The 20,026-nt window shown below is 43.2% G+C and overlaps 2 protein-coding genes across 3 annotated transcripts in view; one reads left to right on the top strand and one right to left on the bottom strand.

Annotated features, from left to right (window-relative positions):
- Positions 1 to 5,315, top strand: part of alk (ALK receptor tyrosine kinase) — a 365,563-nt gene extending 360,248 nt beyond the window's left edge. For both annotated transcript variants that reach the window (XM_068717693.1, XM_068717694.1), the window contains exons 26-29: positions 441 to 542; positions 830 to 964; positions 1,731 to 1,821; positions 2,068 to 5,315. In XM_068717693.1, coding sequence (XP_068573794.1) covers positions 441 to 542; positions 830 to 964; positions 1,731 to 1,821; positions 2,068 to 3,213 — 1,474 coding nt within the window. In that variant the 3' untranslated portion in view covers positions 3,214 to 5,315. The remainder of the gene's footprint in view (positions 1 to 440; positions 543 to 829; positions 965 to 1,730; positions 1,822 to 2,067) is intronic.
- Positions 5,316 to 11,277: 5,962 nt separating this feature from the next.
- Positions 11,278 to 20,026, bottom strand: part of zgc:103755 (uncharacterized protein LOC449988 homolog) — a 35,180-nt gene continuing 26,431 nt past the window's right edge. Inside the window, exons 12-15 of the mRNA XM_068717993.1 lie at positions 19,194 to 19,317; positions 14,241 to 14,305; positions 14,012 to 14,090; positions 11,278 to 13,683 (exon numbers count right to left, since the gene is read on the bottom strand). Coding sequence (XP_068574094.1) covers positions 13,317 to 13,683; positions 14,012 to 14,090; positions 14,241 to 14,305; positions 19,194 to 19,317 — 635 coding nt within the window. The 3' untranslated portion in view covers positions 11,278 to 13,316. The remainder of the gene's footprint in view (positions 13,684 to 14,011; positions 14,091 to 14,240; positions 14,306 to 19,193; positions 19,318 to 20,026) is intronic.

The raw sequence follows: 20,026 nt of genomic DNA, 5'->3' as shown, positions 1-20,026 counted from the left end.
CATCAACGATCAGATAGAGCGCACATCGGATTGTTTCTTTCAACAACGCAAAGCGGCATTGAAAATGGCTCAGACGAGGCTCAGACTGGAGGAAAGTTTCCCTCTTCACACTCGGCAAAGATAAGGAGTTCTTAAAGGGTCTCTCACACCAACGCCTTAGGAAGCTGAAAATGCGATTGAATCAGAGTGCTGATACAGCCACTGATAATCCCTGATTTAATTGCTGGATGTTAGATTTTTATTTATTTATTTTTTTTACCCTCTGCTTTTTAGGGCAGTGGTGTTGCCATGGTGACGGTGCTGCAAACAGCAGATGCCGGCTTTCATTTTGCAATTTTTGCCTTTTTTAATTATTAGTGGGCAAACAAAAAAACTATCACTATTAGACACATGGATGGTCATCAAGCATTGTACTATTGAAAATGTGTGTCTGTTTGCAGGGCAAGCTATTACAGGAAGGGTGGGCGCGCCATGCTGCCAGTGAAGTGGATGCCACCGGAAGCCTTCATGGAGGGCATCTTCACATCTAAAACAGACACGTGGTGAGAATCCCTACTCAACAGGCCTCAGTGATAACTGAGCTCACCCTCACTGTGATTTCACCACCCATATTTCACACTCAGACATCCCAACCGGCCTCCTTTAACCCCTGATCCATATGTTATTTATTGTTTTCTCGTCTAGTCTCTATCTCATTCTCGTCCTCTGCGCTCATCCTTCACAGCTTCGGCTCTGATGATGCTTTTGAATTTATGTCCTGGTCGTCCTTAGTCTCGCCCTGCCGTCTTTCTCTCCCTGTAACTAATCTGTCCTCTCTCATCATCTGCAGGTCATTTGGGGTTCTGCTGTGGGAGATCTTCTCATTGGGCTACATGCCATATCCAAGCCGCAGTAACCAGGAAGTGTTGGAGTTCGTAACCAACGGTGGAAGAATGGACCCACCGAAAAACTGCCCTGGGCCGGTGTAAGTGCAGAGCATGCCGAACGCATTCATATGCTACGCACGACCACAAGCAAAAATGTGATCCCATGAGGTCTAATTAAGCTTCTCCATAACATAGAAAAGATGACGCATACACACTATGGGCAACAAACGCAAAGGCAAAGATGAAAGTCTCTGATGATTGGCTGATATTGACACATCAATGAGTTGTGACCTAGAAGGCGTATGAAAATGTTATGGGCGACGGCTCTCAGTGCTGTCGGTATGGAAACCACATTAACAGTCTTCTTTCATGTCCGCCTCGTCGTGGAAGGCTGATAGAGAGCTTGAAATACATTCCCATATATCGCTAATTTCTCACTCACTGCCTTGCATGCGAACTCTATTATAAAACATATATAGGCAGACGCACACTTTCACACCTGTTGGCCACGGCTTTGCAGCTCACTCATCCCATTTAGTGTACTTTGTATTTCTCTCTTTGAAAAAAATAGGCATGGTCCTGTGGTTCAATTTCAAGTTGCGAAACAGTCTCACAACAGGTGACACCGAGTACTGAAGTGGTAGCTACAGGTGGAATCATCAATCAATTAAAAACCTCAGGATTTAACTTCACTGTTAGTTAGTCCTCTTCGCTGCATCACCCATTATACACAATCAGGCAAACTGGTGGGAGCCAATTATAAGAATATTTTGTCAAGAGAGATAAATCTGACATTTGTTAAATCGGGGGGGGTTTTCATAAAGTATTTTCAGCTTGTGTTTGTCTACCCATGTGCGTCTATAGGTACCGTATAATGACTCAGAGTTGGCAGCATCAGCCTGAAGACAGGCCCAACTTCTCAACTATCCTGGAGAGAATTGACTACTGCTTACAGGTAAACTGCTTCTGCTAGTTCTACAAACACTGAACTAGGGCTGAGCAATTTGAAGGAAACTAATGCGCGATATTGATAGATTTTTATGAATAAAACTCCAAGCCTGTACTGGTTGTCTATAAAAGATAACACAAGTTTACATTAAGCGTAATCACTTATTTATGGATGAAAATTATGCTCATCATTCCAGAGTTCAACTTTTAAGTATTAAAAACGCTGATCTCTTGATGGTCTACCCTATTTCAGGACCCTGATGTGGTGACCATGCCCCTGCCTGTAGAGTATGGACCCGTCCCAGAAGAGGAGGAGCGAGCACCCATGCGCCCTGATGACCCCTCAGCTCCAACCGTGCAGGTGAATGCCCAGGTGCCTGATGGGGAGGTTCCGCAGCCGCCCCCATCCTATCCTACCGAGGACAACCGGAGAGGTGGGGAGCACACGGCGGAGACCAGCACAGCATCCGAGGCCAAAGCACAGACGTCGGCCCAGTCCCAGCCGTACCTCCACCAGCACCAGCAGCCTCACACGCAGACCTCCATCACCATGACCACCACCAACACAGTCACCTCCACGGCCAACTCTACACTCACTGCCAAGGGATCTCACGTCGCCACTCAGCCCAGCCCTGAGGGGGGACACATCAACCTGGCGTTCACCCAGGGCCACGCGACAGAGAAGGAGGGCCACAACGGGAAGAGCACCAGTCTCTGGAACCCAACATACGGCTCGTGGTTCCTGCAGCAGAGACAGCAGCAGCAGCAGCAGCAGCAGAGGCAGGGAGGGGTAGGTGGAGCAGGCGGGAGCGGTGGCAGGGTGCCTGGCGAGGGGCAGGAGCATGTTGGTCGGACTGTGGCCGAGGTGGCGGGGTCGCTGGGTCTCCAGCACCAGCACAAGCAGTTCCAGCAGCAGTTCCAGCAGCAGCAGCAGCAGCAGCAGCAGCTCCAGCAGCAGCAGCTCCAGCAGCAGCACCAACTCCAGCTGCTGCACCATCAGCAGCAACAGCAGGGTCTGTGCAGACCTCTGTTACCCCCACCCCCACCTCCCGCTGCCCAATCGCCTCTGCTTTTAGATTCCGCCGCCCTGCCCCCGGTTCCCCTCTACAGACTGAGACGGTTCCCCTGTGGGAACATCGGCTACGGCTACCAAGAGCAGGGGATGCCACTGGAGGCCGCTCACGGTAACCCCAACCCCCCTCCTCCACCCCCTCCGCCCCAGCAGGGCATCTCCATGCCCTCCTCAGCAGCCCACCAGAGGGGGGTCTCCATTCCCACCTCAGTGACCCTGGGTCGGTCGGGTATGTCCGAGGACAGCCGTCCACTGCTAGTCACCATGGGGACCGTACAGGACCCCAGGCTGCCCAGGATGGAGGGCCACAACGCCACCGTGCTTTAGCCCGAATGCCTGTGCCGCCGGTCTTTTTGTTTTTTCAGGGCCCGTCTTTGGCGTCTGCGTGTTCGGGACACGTGGGAGAAAACACTGCGTCAGGACAGAGGCGGTTTTACACCACCCCTACCGTCCAGCCATTTTGGTTTCTTCCTCCATTTCTCACTGAAACAGAGTCCATCAGGCTTTTCCCACGAGAACCCTGGAGGTGTGTTAACAATCCCCAATGGATGCTAAAGCACATCAGAAAAAAAAAAAGAAAAAAAAAGGTTTTGGAGGATAAATGTAGAGTAACGCTGGTTTAAAGAGATTAAAAAAATGTATTTTTTCAATGCTGGAGGGATCACGAGAGTGAGAATCCGATGGAGAGTTTATGGCACAGGAGGACACAAGGACAACTTTCCATCTGCTCGTGACCAGAGGCGAGGACATCTGCCATGTGTTCATTGACAGCTGAGGATGTCTCTGGACTATTAGGAGGCTTCGAAACCTTATATTTTGCCAAACTTCAGTCACATGCTATGGTGACCAGTTTGACTGTAGCAACTGAGAAGTTGTGTGCAGCCACGAGCCACATGTGTCAGTTCTACCGCTGAGCCCTCACACTGTTCCTTACCCACATCCTTTTGGAAAACAACCGTGTGGTAATTAACTTGTATCAGACTGATTTTACACTGGATTGCCAGAGATGTTTATACAAAAAAAAATACTGGGAAAAATGTGTTTGTTGATGTTTGCTTGCCTGCTTGTTTATTTATTCATTTGTTTATTTATTATTTGGAAGTGACTCTATAAATTATTCATGCAGGGCCACTACAAACATGTTTCTTCAAATCCAAACAAATTCATCAACTGGTTTTCACTGTAGTTTTTTTTTTTTTTTAAGATGAATGAATTTGTTTATGGTAAAAAGAAAGATTGAAATGGGAGAGATTGAACAATCTCCCCCCAAAAAAAACGATCAACCCTAATTATCCTCAAGGTTTTGTCACAACACTGATGCAGGAAATGAGTTGTGACCTTTAAAGTGGAACCGTTGGATAAATAGAGCACTGACGCAGGTCGGGGAGATTATTTTGACGGAAGAATAGAACAGATTGAACACATTGAGTCACATCTTACTGTTGCTGAAGATGTGTCCTACGTCTCTGCTACTATTGAATCCGCTGCTCTGCGGACTCTCCTTTTGTTCACAGCTCCATTCTGTTGAAAGAGTGCATTGTGACAGTGAAGTTGAGGCTTTTTTTCTTCTCTTATGGTTTTTTTCAGTAACCTTTTATCAATTCATTTCTTGTTTTAAAAAAAAAAAGAAAACACAGTTTCTTTCCTCTTGTCTGGATATAGAAACATAGTGGATATTGCTGAATCAATCTTAACCTTCAAATTGCCATCTCAAAGCACTCTACATTCCTACATTTGCATATTTTATCTTTTCTATTAAAGGATGACTGTTGTGGAATACAGATGAGTCCGGCTGAAAAGTTTGAACACAAACTGCTTTTACACCACATGTGACTGAAAGCCGAGACCCGTTGGAGTCTCAGTCCGCTCATTCACACACACACACACACACACACACACACACACACACACACACACACACACACACACACACACACACACACACACACACACACACACACACACACACACACACACACACACACAGCGTTACCACTCTGTTTAACGTCTGCTTTTTTCAGTATAATGGACAGTCACACACGGCTTATCGCTCAGACAGTGGCATGAGTGGGCGGTGTTGATATTTAGGTTGAATGACGACATGTTTCAGTTGTTTTTTTTAATGCTTTTGCTTGACTGTATTTGGCAATCCTGTCAGTGTTTCTGCTGTGATGCACAGCGACTGATCAAGAGAAATGCTTTCCTGTGGGCCAAATCAATGAGCGAGTGAATACTGGCAAAATGAAAAGTATTTTGCTTCGTCGCCGGTGTGTTAAACGCATTCATTCTGTGTCTATCTCCCCCCCCCTGCAGCTCATCTCCATTGTTTGATGTAAAAAGACAACCTGAACTGCACCTGTAAATGTTGTAATTATAAAGTATTGTACTATGGCTCTGGTAAAAGCTGTAAATTGCCCTTCAGAAGACATTCGCCAAAATTAATAAATTACTATATAATAACCGCTTTGCATTTGTCTGTCTACTGAACTCTTTGGGATCTTGGCCAAGTTAATTAGATTAATTGAAATAGGACATTATAATTCGGTGATTACATTTTTAAAAAACGCTCAAACAGACAGAGCGGCTCGCCTAGTATAACAGCCCTTAACTGCACACATTAGTCATGTTCATCTTAAAACTGTAACATAACAGAACAGAAACAGGGCTGTAAAATGCAAGATCAAATCTTTATTTGCCACGTCTGCATTACTTGTAGTGACCTGTAGTGTGACTGCGGCAGCTTTAAAGGTTATTGGCAGCACAAACGGTTGTTGACACAAAGTGGTATTGGTGAAAGCTGGCAGTAATGAATTGTATGAGAGGTTGGGCTCATTTAAACAATGATTCTTTTGTGCAGCAATTTAAACTGGAGGTATCGTGAACCCAGTGTTATATCAGACCTCGCAGGTTAGTGGAGTGTCCTTTAAGATCAGTCAAGTTTCAGTTCATCATCGAGATCCATCTGCTTCTATTTAAGCTCAGCAGACAAATCCTTTAAGAGGAGTCTGAGTCTCATTCACACTGTTACTAAAGCATATTATCTGGTCCCTTCTCCTTGTGCCAAAATAAAAACAACATGTTACAGAAACTGTGACTTGACTAATCAGGATGATTGTCGTCCTCCTGATTTTACACATTTTGATTTAGAGATGACCAACACCATTCGTGTTTCTCTCTGTACATAAGGGAGCTACCATGTCTTCCTGTCCCCTGGGGTTACAGTGGTGTTTGTAAATGTATTCTCTCAGCATGTCTGTCTTCCTTCAGCTCGCTGTGTGTAGCAGATTAAATGGTTTTTGAGACTCTTATGTAAGATACCCCGCCGTGCTGCACTGCAGATTTGATTTATTATAGCCTTAGTTTTCCTTTTTAATAGCATGTGTTACTACCCTTGACTCTTCCCCTAACAGAAGGTAAGAAGTAGCAGTCCGTATTAGAAAAGACATGTATCCAACTAAGCAGACAGAACAAACATATGAGAAAATGTATAAAAATAACTGTCGTGATCAATTCATTTTACAAATACAAACGCAGTGCCGTGGCTCAATGAGAACCCGGATTTCTTTGAAAAAGAGAGCTTCAAAATGGGGGAACAAAAGAGGAGAACACGTCTCTACAGACATTCATGAGAACATCAAACAGTGCTTATAAAGTCGCTGGACATTTCACAGACATTCATGAATGATACCAAAGCCTGTCTCACTACTGTGAGGAGCAATGTTTGATAGGGAGTGTCAGAGCTTGTGTCGCATGAGGACGACCCCGGCTGTGTTCATGCAGAACATGCTAACTGAGTATTTAGAATGTGATTTCTAACACAGCCCATGTGACTGACTGCGTCCGACTTGGTCTCCAAACCAGCTTACTGTATAACGTTACGACAGCTTGTCAAAGCAGCAGCGAGAAACCAAACTAAATAACCAAATGCAACGAGTCCTGAATACCAACTCTCCAGAGACAGAAGACATACAGAGCTTTTATCCAATTCCTTACTTTCCGTATTCTCACTCCTTACACAGGCGTCATAGATGTGAGCAGGAGGAGGAAGCTAAGAGTCACATTTTGACTTTACTAGTCACATCAAATTGGTCCCTTTGTTTGCTTACTACCATCTAAAAAATATTGCAAGAATCAGGGGAGTATTGTCCAAGGACATCTGGAACTAGCTTGAACATCTGGGATTTTCCAAATGTTAGAACAAAACACGATGAAGCAGCATTTAGATATCGTGCAATTATGTTTTGTGGACTTTAATGCAACTGCTTCCATTCTAATCTGCAAGCAGAAAGCTACTGCTCTCCAGCAATACGGTGTCAAACTGCACTAAACATACAGATTAGTATACTGGGGACGAGAAAGAGGAGCACACACTGGAGTTCATTTCTCTCACTGTAGGAGAGAGCGATCGGGCCAGTGGCCCCCTGCTAATTTGAGGTTGAGACCCCTGGATTAGAGGCCGTAAACATCTTAACATGCAGTGTTTGTTTAGATTTTAGCGATTCTGGTGCAGCCACTACATTCATGTTTGGGATCTTGTTAATAAGTGGGAGAAGCTTTGAACTGCGTTTTAATAATAAAATCATTTTAAAATCAATATTTTCTGTCAAACCATTACAGCTCACTTTGGTAAAGTAGTTGTGTAATAAGGAGGATTATGTACAGTGAGCTGGTCATTATTGCACATAAGCCCTGACAGGGTGAATGGAGACCCCAGCAGGATTATCCCTGTATTGTAAACATGTCTACATGCAGAGGCTTGTGCAGCTGCCAGTGTGGATTTGCTAGCGATAGCAAACTGTATTCCTTGGGTGCCGGCTGTGCCAGTGCTGCTCTCCATCATGTTAAAAAGCAGACTGGAGTCTTTCTACATGGTCTCACTAAGATCATTTATCTCCCATCAGAGATCAGCAATACGAAGTGCTGATGGTGCAACTAAGCACTTACCACACTGTGACGCAGAATGTCTGAGCTTTGTTTCAGCTTGTGCCTTCAGCTCATTTAATACTACTGATAACTAACCATTTCAATAAAAGATATAGGGGTTTGGGAATCAAACAGCAAAATGGTATGATAGTTCAAAAGCATGGCATTTGTCCTGCTATGATATTCAGACAGCAAAGACGTCACCATGCAGAGAGGCGGAATTCAGACGCATCTCTGCATTACCCAGAACTTTGCTCATCCACTGGAGCTCCCTGCAAGCTGCTTCCAGTGTCTCCATTAACATACAAGTCATTTAGATAAGCACTCACACTATTAGCAACAATAATTAAATAGCACTATGCCTAAGAATTGATAAAACCACTACTCAACAAACTAAATCTCACTGACAACTTATGAACATGAGCTCAAGCTAGCTAGTAGAGCTTTTTTCTCTTTTGGCAACAACTGCTTCCATAACCCGCATGGGGAAATCCATCACTTTCCCCGATGACCACGACGGACTTTGAGGTGCTGACCCTCAATACCAAACATGACTATCTACTCATTCCACGCACATTAAAGACAAGGGTAAGAAGAACAGAACTAGTGACCATCTAGGGCCCATGTTAAACTCAAGGTCCGCGGGCTGGACGCCATTTTATGTGAAAAAAAAGAAAAGAAAAAAGAATGTACAAAAAAAAATGAAAAGTTAAATTTGATAATAAAAATATCCCCATGGTCGAAATGATGAGATAGAAAGTCATAATTATGAAAGAGAAAGTGATAATTATGAGATAAAAAGTCAAAAATATGAATGTCAAAAGGAATGTGAACAGATGAGCTCCGACCAGATAGACTTTTAAAATGTCAGTTTGTGAAGAAACACCATCGCTGCAACTAGTAGGCAATCTGACAACACAGCTAGCTGAAGAGATGAGCAGGTACTTGTCTTTTTCATTAGCTGTTGATAAAAGCACAGATACAACATACATCTATCAATGTTTATAAGAGGCTGAAGACAGACCTGACTGTCAGTGAGGAGCTCTTGGATGTAGCTGTCATGAACGGGACGACGACGACGGGGAGGAACATTAGTGATGCAGAGAGAGGACAAAAATAGCTTTGAACAAAGTTAATGTAATAACTTGTGTTTGATCATATTTGCCTTTATTTTCTTTAAGTTTGATCTTTGATAGAGTAATGTGGGTTTCTTAACCCTAAATTAAAAGGATTGATGTTATAATAGAAATGTGCTGAAATATATTTTTACATTTATATAACTGCATGTGTAATATTGTTACACTTGAATAAACAATAATCAAATGTAGAGACAGTTATTTAACAATATGTTAGGGAGTAGTTACATTTATACAGTCTTACAGTTACAACTGGCCCTTTGAGGGAGACCATGATGCTGATGTGGCCCACGGTGAAAATGAGTTTGAACCCCTGATCTAGTGGATCACACCAACCGCGACATCAAATCAGGCCCCTTCCTACCCCCCTTCTTCTGGTACTTTTGCAACGACCACACTCATCTTCCAACTCAGCCTATATTTTGATCTCACCTGCACACCTGTCAAATTCCTCACTGCATCTTGCACCATTGTGACACTATTGCTGTGACAAAATCTGTATACAGACACCTGGCAAAGTACACTTCAGTGGCAGTTCCTGCTCCAGTACATATTTTGCCATGACGACTCAGAAGATGAAAACAATAGCAGCCACACGCTGTCACAGCTGGTTATAAAATAAAATCAAAACACAGGAAAATAAGCAATCATCTATAAATAAGCAAAAATAAAACCCTTTGTTCGTTTCCATCTTGATTACATCATATTTGATCTGCAACGGTTTAAATTATGTATTGAAGTACTGTGGGGATGAAAGATTTTAGATCCATCTAATCAACAACGTGGCGCTCTAAACCTCCTCCCAGATGACAGCAGCTGGTACTCAGTGCTCAGCACATGGGAGGGGTCCAACAATGACCCCCTCAGCATCACTGCAGGAATACGAGTTGATCCACTGTTCCATGACCACAAAGGGATCAGCAGCGCCCCCCCCCCCCCCCCAGCAGCAGGCCCGTTGGTTGGGTTCAGGGGCGAGGTCTGCAGTTCCTATCCTCTGCTGTGATCAAACCGGGAAAATGCTGCGTTCACGTCATACGGGACGGATTCCCATGTTGACAACTTGCGAGCGTTCATATCAAGGCGGTCGTATGATTACAGAGTTGGGCATATGAAGATTCAAATCCTGTGTGATGATGGCATAACACTATACCATGAATGAGGTTTTAATAACATTGAACAACAGTCTTTGGCTGATGGAGGGAATCCATATTTGTTTGGTTTTCAGGCACTTCTGTATTAGTGCATAGTCAGATTTATCAAAGCTTTCAGAAAAATGTCCCAAACGTAATTATGATTTGGATGTAGACATACACGGCACTATTTTAAAGTACAACATGATAAGACATTACCTTAGAAATACCCCTGCCTCCCCCCGCCCATTGCTTGAGCCTCTTCGCCCTGGCGGTCTTTATACTGGGTCTCTTTTAACCAAACTAAGTTGGACTAATTGTCAGTAAGAGACAAAGTGCTGCCAAACGTCACTCAGGAAATTGATTGTGGAGAACGCTCTGCAGCGGTCCCCACCCTGTCTGTCAGCTATTTCATCAGCTGTAACCTGTATGCTCAACTTTACAATCTGCTTCAAATCAGACAGGACGATTATTACTTTCAAGTTGGGAAAAAAAAAGGATGAGTGATGTTTTTGAATAGAGTGGATTTAGGTAAAGTTTGTCATCTAGCTTATCTATTGTTTTAATGAAGGGGTGTGCTAAAATCAAATAAAAAAAAATGCTTGTGCATTCAAACAAATCATTTCCTAAAGGAAGCTCCTGGTGCTCAGTGTCCATCAACAGCATTTTGAATGGTTACTTTTTTATGCCTGATATTACTGCAAGATTTGTTTCCTTGTTTCCTTTGATGTTTAGTGTTCCATTTAATTCTCACCTCTGAATCAATCTCTGGTTTGGACAAACGCTGTGTCCCTGGATCATTTCCCTCAGTTTGGTTTCTCCTGTTTGGGCTACAAAAAGGAGTAACAATAAGCATAGACAACTATTTAAAAGCACGCTCTCAAACAACCATTTATTCCACAATCACGGCATAATGGAGTACGTCACCCACACTCGACCCTGAATGCATGTGCCCAGGCTGGCAGTAAGCAAACAAAGCCACTCCAGCAGCAGGCTTTTTTCAGCTTTGGCTGAGATGAGGCCCAGTGGAATCCGATGGTAAGTGAACAGACGTGTAACCATTTCAAAGTGCTTGTGCTATTTCATTGTCATTCCCTGAAGAAAACACTCCTCTGCACTTTATGAGCAGTCCAAGGAAGTTTTGTATTAGTGCAACCGCACTATGAAGGCACGGAGCCAAAGAAGCAATAGAGTCATGGAGATAAGAGGTCAAATTACAATAGAATCTTTTATTTGCTTTTTTTTCTTCTTTTTTTTTACAAATAATGTTATTTTCCTGAACACGTAAATGCATTAGACCAAATCCCTTTCTCACACACACTCATACTTCAAATATACAGTTCAGGGATTTTATGAAAAAAACAAATCTATTACCCACAAGGACACAGCGCCAAAAGACTTTCATAGCCATCACCCATGCTGTAATACAATTGGGATTGCAGTACACCAAAATAATAAGTTTCTCTTAAAATGAGATTAGAAATGTGGAACGCTAACAAATACCGCAGAAATGATCACGGAGATGGACTGAATGCAAATGAGAAGCTATTTTTTTTTTTAATAAGGAAGTGTTGATTAAAATGTTTTTGATCTGCACTCATTTCATCCGTTAGATCTGTGGCAGACATGTCAGACAACCTTGGGCCCTGACCACCGCTGCTTTTCAACCACACCGGGGCCTGACGGGACAGATCAATGAGAGAAGGCCATTGGAGATTCTACGGCTCTTGTTGTGGCCGACACGCCTTAATTGGATGGTACACGAGTGTTTTGCTGAATAGCGGGTCTGTTTTCCACATGCAAGATCGATGGCCTGCTCTCGGCCGAGCTGCCCAGACGGCTCTAATCAAATGGCAAACTAGACCCTTGAAACTTCTGGATGACTGCACATCTCCTGTGTCAAGCTGCTTTAATTAAGCGTCTAATACAATTACCACTGCTCTGGAATGTGGTCTTCAACAAATGTACTGATACCATTATGACGGCTCTGACTGGTCTGAGGCTCTGTCAGAAGCAAAGAGGTTTGAATCCTCAACCCCGACACAAGTCGGGTTTATAATCACGCTTTTAAATCAGGCAAATTCATTGTGTCGCCTAGAACACTATCTTAATGACATCACTGCCTCAACCATAGTTGAGTTGTCTGGGAATCATAGCCAAAGGATAAGTAGGTGCTTATGGCACAATAGAGCCATCATTTATCCGTGTAGGGTTAGTCTTGTATAGTCAGACCTGTCTTCACAGCGCTGTGTCAGCGTTAAAGAAAGTTCTGGCTCCACACATTATTCCGGTGTCGGGGAAAAAATATGCTCTGGCTCGTCTTTATTTATTTAAAGCGATCACAATCATCTTGGGCGGCGCTAAGCTCAGGATGCAGCAGACGGTGCCCTCGCAAAGCAGATAGTGAACTGGGGGGAGAATGCCGGCTGAAACAGGCAGCCAGTGGCAGGCTTACACTCAGTCTGCATCGGGAGAGTCAGACTCCTTTAGGGCTCACGGACCGACTGTGGCAGAGACCGATGTACGGAGGAGGACAACTTCTCTTTACGCCGTTGCATTTGATTGAGGTTGATGGAGGTCTCGGTTTAATTAAATCCTGTTTAATTCAGGTTCATTCATAAAGTGAAAATACAGTTTCGACTCATCTTCAATTATCTGTGAGCCGTACGGCGACCCTGGAAGAATCAATCCATTTCTCTTGTTTCAAAGTGCTCTTAATTAATACACACATGCACACGCAGACACTCACACTTTTGGTTAGAGAGTAGGCTACATTACCACCTAAATTATCTGATAAAAATCTCTACTGGATGTGATCAAAATTAGCTTTGGGTATTATAAACAGTTTTTCATGTGTGCACATCCATACTATCCAGTCTATCTAATTCTGATACATCATATTGAACGATATTGTTTCTTAGTGCAATCAGATTCAAAGTAGTGCAGTGTCTTGTATCTTTAGACTTTTTCCCACCAAGACGAGTTTTAATAAGAATTTAAAGTTTATTCTATAAAGTGCTTTCTTTGCCTCCAACATTTTTCCAAAAATAAATCTAATTTAAATTTGAACTATTAATAGGTGGATATATTACTTCAACTCACGACACCTCTGAAAGACTAGAGAAATAATATGCAATGCAAAGAAGAATGAGAAGCTTAAACTTAAAGAATTGAACACAAACAAAGTCAAAACATCTCAAATTTCCCTCCCAGGCCACGCCCACCCTGGTTCCCACAGTCCTTAGCAGTTTTCATTCACCAAGCGAGAACCGTTGATGCCACGGTAGGTGACGCGGCTTGGGCGGACCAGAACACCGTGGCCCGGTCGACAAGTGAAGTAACGGCGGCCGCCCACGGAGCCGTCGTTCTTGCCCTTGGGGCTTCGGAGCTCCAGGCCCAGCCACAGGCCCGGGGCGAAGTCCGCTGTGCCCAGGTAACGGATGAATGCCATGTCATTTGCGCTGCTGAGCAGGACCTGCATGCCCACATGGAGACAGACCTGTCCGCCAGAGCCGGGCGAGGGGCTGGACCCTGCTGCGCTCCCGGGAACACCACCGATACCGCCGCTGAGGGTGCTCCACCGCCGACGGTGAGGGTTGGAGCGACTTCTTTTTTTGGGGGGTTGAATTTTGGCAGCACAGGAAAAAAAAAATACAGCAAGAAAGATTTATGAGAAAAGGTATGCAGCGTGAGAGGATATCTCAGAAGAAAGTAGGAGACTGATGCAAGCTTGATGTTTGAGAGATTGATTTTCAAATCCCTGTTTTCTTTCATTCTTATCACAGTCATGCACTGGCCATTTAAAAAAGGGAACCTTTGCGGACAAATACCACTGCTTCTTATCGGTATTGATCCTGCCACTGCTTAGGATGGAGCTGAAAGCTTGTGGAGGGTGAAATGTGAGGGCTGTGCGGAAGAGAGAGAAAAGAGCCACACCTGGTAACAGGACTTCTTCTGCTCGTCTCCTTCGGGGTGCCGATGGCCGACGATGTGCTGAGACTGCGACGGATTGTCCCTGCGTGGCAATCATAAGGGTCAAGTACTCCCACTCAAAGTCTTGCATAAGAATGCACTAGCACTCGCAGCATAAAAACAATGCAATGAGGCTTTTTTTTTTTTTTAAATAAATCTCAGGCAAAGCTTGCAATGAATGCGGAACTCTCACCGCTGAATGGATTACTGAAGCGCGAGGAGGAGAGCTCCGAAAGGCAATCAACTGATCCATGGATCCTGTGAGGGGAGAGGAAGAAACAAACACGAGCGTGACATGGAGTGACACGTGTCTATGGCCCTGTGTCTACCTGGCATTAACATGCATCACAAGAGGAAAGTAGACTACCACCGAGAGGGATTGTGAGCCGATGACTCAAAGCACTTGTGAAGGTGGTCTGGGACGTTTGTGGCCACATATATTTTGTAGCGGAAACGCTAATGCGCCCTGACAAGGACGCAACGGGAAAATACGTCATCAAGGCCCAGCTCTATGTTTGTTCCTCATCTCCAGTTCTCAAATTCAGTAAGCTGACTTTGTCCACGATGACAGAAAATGTTCAAAAACCAATCCACATATATTACTAGTGCGTCAATTACTGTCCTGATTTCTTCTTTGAATTTCATGTAGACTAGACATGGAGAGTACTGTGCCTCCTACCACTTAAAAACAACGCATTTGGTCTTTGCCAGCGGAGATGATGTAGCCTGTGTGTGTATTTGCATGTAGAGCGGGGAAGCTGGTAGCTGGAGTGGTGCCAGCTCAACCTCCTGGGCACTGCCGAGGTGCCCTTGTGTGCGGCACCGAACCCCAAGCGGCTCCCCTCGGCTCAGTATAGTGGCTGCCAACTGCTCCTAATGCTAGGATGGGTTAACTACAGAGACGTCATTTCACGACTATGTTCTGCTCTGTATGACTGTGTGTGACAATAAAAGCTGATTGTCACTCAGCCTCAGAATTTATCTCAGCTATGCTTCACTTTATATAATCAACAGAAAATGAATGTGAAGCAAAAAAAATGTTGGAATGTCCATTTAAAATAACCCTTAAAAACCACCACATAACAACAAACTAACATTTTTAAGTTAAAAAATGAATGAGTTGATTGGGCCTGCATCTGATGACGGCCCCTCTCTGACAACAGCAACAAGGAAGAAAAGACCATTTAAGCTGCTTGCACAAGAGTCCCTGTTCCACTTATTGATGTCTTCTTAAGCCGCTATGCGACTATAATAATGTTAGAGTTCTGAAAGCCATTAAGAGGGAGACTGCCAATGTCGAGGAATGAGCAACAGAGGCAAAGCAATGTTTTCTGCTTTTCTAAGGGAGGAATGAAGAGACTAAAAATGTGTGTGTGTGGTGGTGGTGGTGGCGGTGGGGAGGGGTTATAAGAAAAGCTGTTTGTTTTCCTAATGGGTGGTGATAGCTGCTGACAGAAGAATAGGGAAGGAGAAACAAGTTGCTGGATGGAGATAATGTGAGATTCTCCATTAGCATTAGATGGAGGGAAACCATGTACTCAGTTGCGCCCTGGGGGTAATTAGGAAAAACCCAGTGGGTTAAAGAAAACAGGGGAAGCAATGAAGACAAGGGGAACCCTCTCCCCCCACCAAGAAGAACATGCAACAAAGGAAGGTGAAACTAATTATACCTAGGAATAAAAGGTGAATGTGTCAATTTAACCAGCAATCCCTTAAGTCAGAACAACCAAGGTCTTTCCTTCAAAAGAAACAATCGGGTTTTTAGATGTCTTCTGCTTTTTAAACTGTTGTGGCTTTCATTGAGTTCACACAACTTACACTTGAGGCATTGTGCTGTTTATGTGCAATCCAATGAAAACAAGGTCAATAGGTTTCATCCACTTGCGGAAAATGTGGAGCAAACACAAAACAATGCATGACGGTGAATAACTTAGTGGCTTGAGAATATGCATGACAGACAGCGGTTTCCATATCCCCAGGATTAAATGAGCTCCAGAAATAACCACCTTGAAACATCTGTTGAGTCATCACTTTGTCTGTGTAGTGCGCAAGCCCGATCCGATGTGCAGAAATATTTTGGCCTCAAGTGGAATTTGCCTTTGTCCATGCACTATTTGAAGAAGTCAAAAACTGTGCCATGTGGGTGTGGACCCCCATGGGACAGAACTGTGAGGTAAAAAAAGATTCTTTAAAGAGCAGTCTGAGGCAGGCAGACATGCAAATTTAAGTACATCATTTGGCAAAACATGAAAAATCTGAATCTTGAATGAAAGATAAAAGGCACATTTGGCACAGAAGAAACAACTCGTACTTTAAAAAAGGCACAATGAGTAGGATTATCAGAAAAAACAATGCAAAGACTCTCACAACAATAATCCCTTTTATGACCCACTACGAGTGTGTGGTGGGGTCTGTATCTGCAGAGAACCTGCCCTCTGTCTGGATGTTTCTGGATGACCAGGTGCAACATCATCAGCATGCATCCAAGAGGAAGCTAAAATGATGGACACAGCGCTGAAAAAAGCAAATAAAGCGAGGCAAAACGCAAAGTGGACAGTGCTCGTCCCAAAACGAGAGCAATGTAATAGCTTTGGTTCAGGGCACTTTGTGAAATTTCAAGTGTTGGTTTGTCCGAACACAGCCTCTTCACAGTAATGCTACACAATAGCTGCCGTTTCTCTAATGCATCATTATGCTGTTTGTATGGGGATTGTACTACAACAAGTACGTATGAGGCAACTCTATCACATCCAAACTATGCTAAAGATTTGATTTTGCCATTAGTGTTGAAGAGCATAAAACTAAGTGAGTTCTGATTTGTTTCAACCAAATCTAGAGTTGGTCTTCCTTATGAAAGATGCACAGACGGGTGACCAATTGAAATGAATTAGGATGTGGAGCACTGATGGGAGATGTCTCCACCAGCATCATCAAAAACCCCAAATGCAGAGAGCTGTTTTCAGAGTTCATTGCTCCAGCAGAGCTCTGTACCAAACAGTGTTGAAGCTGTTTGGTTTAGCTCATTGGAACAGTTCATGTTGGCTTTGCCTTCAATGCGTCACCCATCTGTATTTCAGTCCAGCTGACAACAGCCAATGGTGGCCCAAATCTCTACAACAGTGCCAACTGTAAATTTATTCGGCTGTTTTTCTATAAACAGGGCTCCAATATTGCCCACTGCAGCATTATTATTATTATTATTATTATTATTAAGAATAGGCCGTACAATATCCACAAGCAGAAATTGATTCAAAAAAAGATTTGCCACTAATATTAATTCCACCTAATCTCTTCTTATTTTTCTAATTATCTTGTAATTTCTGTGGGATATACTAGCAAACATCTGCTTGGAACAAGAAATGATAAAACTATTATATTTTTTCCCCATTTCAAATTAAAATTATAATGTTTCATTTAATTTTAGCTGTGAGGGTCTTTTCATTGGAGCTCCCACCAGTCGAAAGAACGGCTGGTCTTTATCTGAAGTCTTCAAACGGATGTTGCAAACACAAAATGCTGCTTCAGTATCATTTTCTCACAGAGAAGGTTATTAATCAAAATGTCTGAGGCTGGAACTTAAGTTGCACTTGTTCGACTGAAGAAAAACATCCAGTAATATTCCATTAAGACTCACTCTAGTTACATGCAGGTAAAACATCCTGGAAAAGGAAAATGCACTTTTCGAAAGTGAGACATCACTAAAAAATGTGTCTCTACTGTAATTAAAGTAAGTTACTAACACTTAGGTGTTGATAAAGCTGTTACAGAGCGATGAATGATTATATTACACTGCGTCTAGGGGAATCTTCTAAACTACTCATTGCAAGTATACAAGATCAGTTTTTTATTTAGTTCCATATTTTAGAAGCCGTATTTCAGTGACCAATGAACAAAAGCACTCCAAAAGCTTTTGAAACGAGATAAAGACAAACTGTCACTAAAACATTGACTTTAAAGTGAAAACAAAAAACATGTCAAACTGCTCACTTATGCCATATTACTTTGTCTCAAAATAGAAACTAAAAAAGAAAAAGAGGAGATATTGAGAATCCCCCTTGGCAGAAAGCCAGAGACAACACGCTCCACACAGCACAACACTGGTGACAGTATTTTAAACAGATGAAACATTATTGCTGACTGATCAGATCAGACTGAGGCCGTACACCAAGTAAAGCCTCAGTTATAGTTTCCACAGGGACGGCCGCACCGGCACGAGCTGATGGGGGATCGTGATGAGGAAACGTTTAGCTCTTTTATACTCCAGGCGTGTTTCTCCTCGTTCTCAAAGCAGTGAGAAGTTTTCCATTTTCTCTGCCCATGCGCGTAGTTAGAAAATGTTGGCTGTGCACGTTGAGGCATGAGCAGATTAAACTGTTCATTTCTTTTAATCAATGACTAAATATTAGAGAATCAAACCTCATTAGTTTCTACGGTAAAAGAGATTTTATAAAAAAGGAATCAAAGATCTCACTTGAGTAATGATATGCCTCAAATTCCATCACTATTTTCACCACATCTTCTCTTGTTGACAGTAAACAGAAGACAAAGAAACGTCAGATACAGTAAACATAACTTCCTGATCTATGCTTTATGTCCGGTCTTACATCATATTTATATCAATTAAAACCTATTCTATGTACTAAAAAGGCAAATGCATGGAACATGTTAAGGTATTATCTTACTTATTCCATGACCTCTTTCCGTCTCTAAACTAAAATGATATTCAAACATTTGTGATGCTTAATGCATATTTAAAGGCAGGGATCATGGCGTCTGGCTCATAGCTAGGCGCCACATTAAAGTGACGAGTCATGCTGGGCAAAGGGCCCCGGGCTTCAAGTTTGACACCTCGGACTCCATTTACTCCCAAATACAGAGGAGGACTGTTCGCCACACAGAGGGCAAAATCAAATAAGTCAACACGAGCACAAATGACACTGTCAAAGGAGCTCATTAGTGTCAGATGTATTGATGAGGGCAATGAAACAACCTCGGGGTTCTCAGGGCATATCGTCATATTCTTTAAAAATCTGCTTGGAATTGACAAATTTGTTTTTGCCTTTGCGGGGAGAAAAAACCTTGCTGGTAAAACCAAAAGGGACCATTAGTTAAAATAAAAGCTTAACATTGAAGGGCCTGCACTCACCTCTGAACACGAGACGGAGGAGCAAAGACGCCGTGGTTAGGTGGGCAACGGAAATACCTCACCCCTCCCACTGATCCATCATTCTTTCCACTTGGCTTGTCCAGTTCAATCCCTAACCAGAGCCCTGCACAGACAGAGAGACACACCAGGAATCAAACAAACTGCCAAAGGGACCACTGAAGGATTATCGCATATCAAATGGCCTAAGAGGAGAGATCCACCTTAAAAAAAAAAGATCCAGTCATGAGTAAAGAAAGTGGTGCTTTAATCATTTAATGTACAAATCTGGTGTTAAAGGGACATCCCCAAAATCTTTTACCTATGAAGCTGTTTATCAATATAGATTATGTTGGTGTGAGTTGCTGAATGTTGGAGGTATCTGTCGTAAAGATGTCTGCCTTCTCTCCAATATAATGGAACTACATGGCTCTTGGCTTGTGGTGCTCAAAGTGCCAAAAAATGCATTTGAAAAACTCAACAGCAATGCCTCATTCCAGAAATCATGACCCTGTAACTCAAGAAAATATACAGACCTTGTTGTGAGCAGTTTATGTTGGAACTAGTTTCTTTCTAACAAACTACACTCGCCAACCGTATCACCGTGCAGAAGGAAGCGTTCATCCACTCGTGGACGAGAGGCTCATGACAGCGTGAGACATTGATGGCTGAGCTGTAAGGTTAGCTAGCTCAGTGGTGCTAGGTGAGCTAGCAGTGTCGAGTATACATGAACTCTTCCTTCTGCACGGTGATACGGTGGCGGGTGTAGTTTGGTAGAAAGAAAATAGATCCTACATGAAACTGCTCACAACAAGGTCCGTAGATTATCTTACATA

This window comes from Cebidichthys violaceus, unplaced genomic scaffold (genome assembly GCF_023349555.1).
Source record: "Cebidichthys violaceus isolate CVI_PGR_0920_01 unplaced genomic scaffold, fCebVio1.0.p SCAF_22, whole genome shotgun sequence".
Lineage (NCBI taxonomy): Eukaryota > Metazoa > Chordata > Actinopteri > Perciformes > Stichaeidae > Cebidichthys > Cebidichthys violaceus.
The sequence above is the reverse complement of the archived record's forward strand: the minus strand, read 5'-3'. Positions and strand labels throughout refer to the sequence as shown.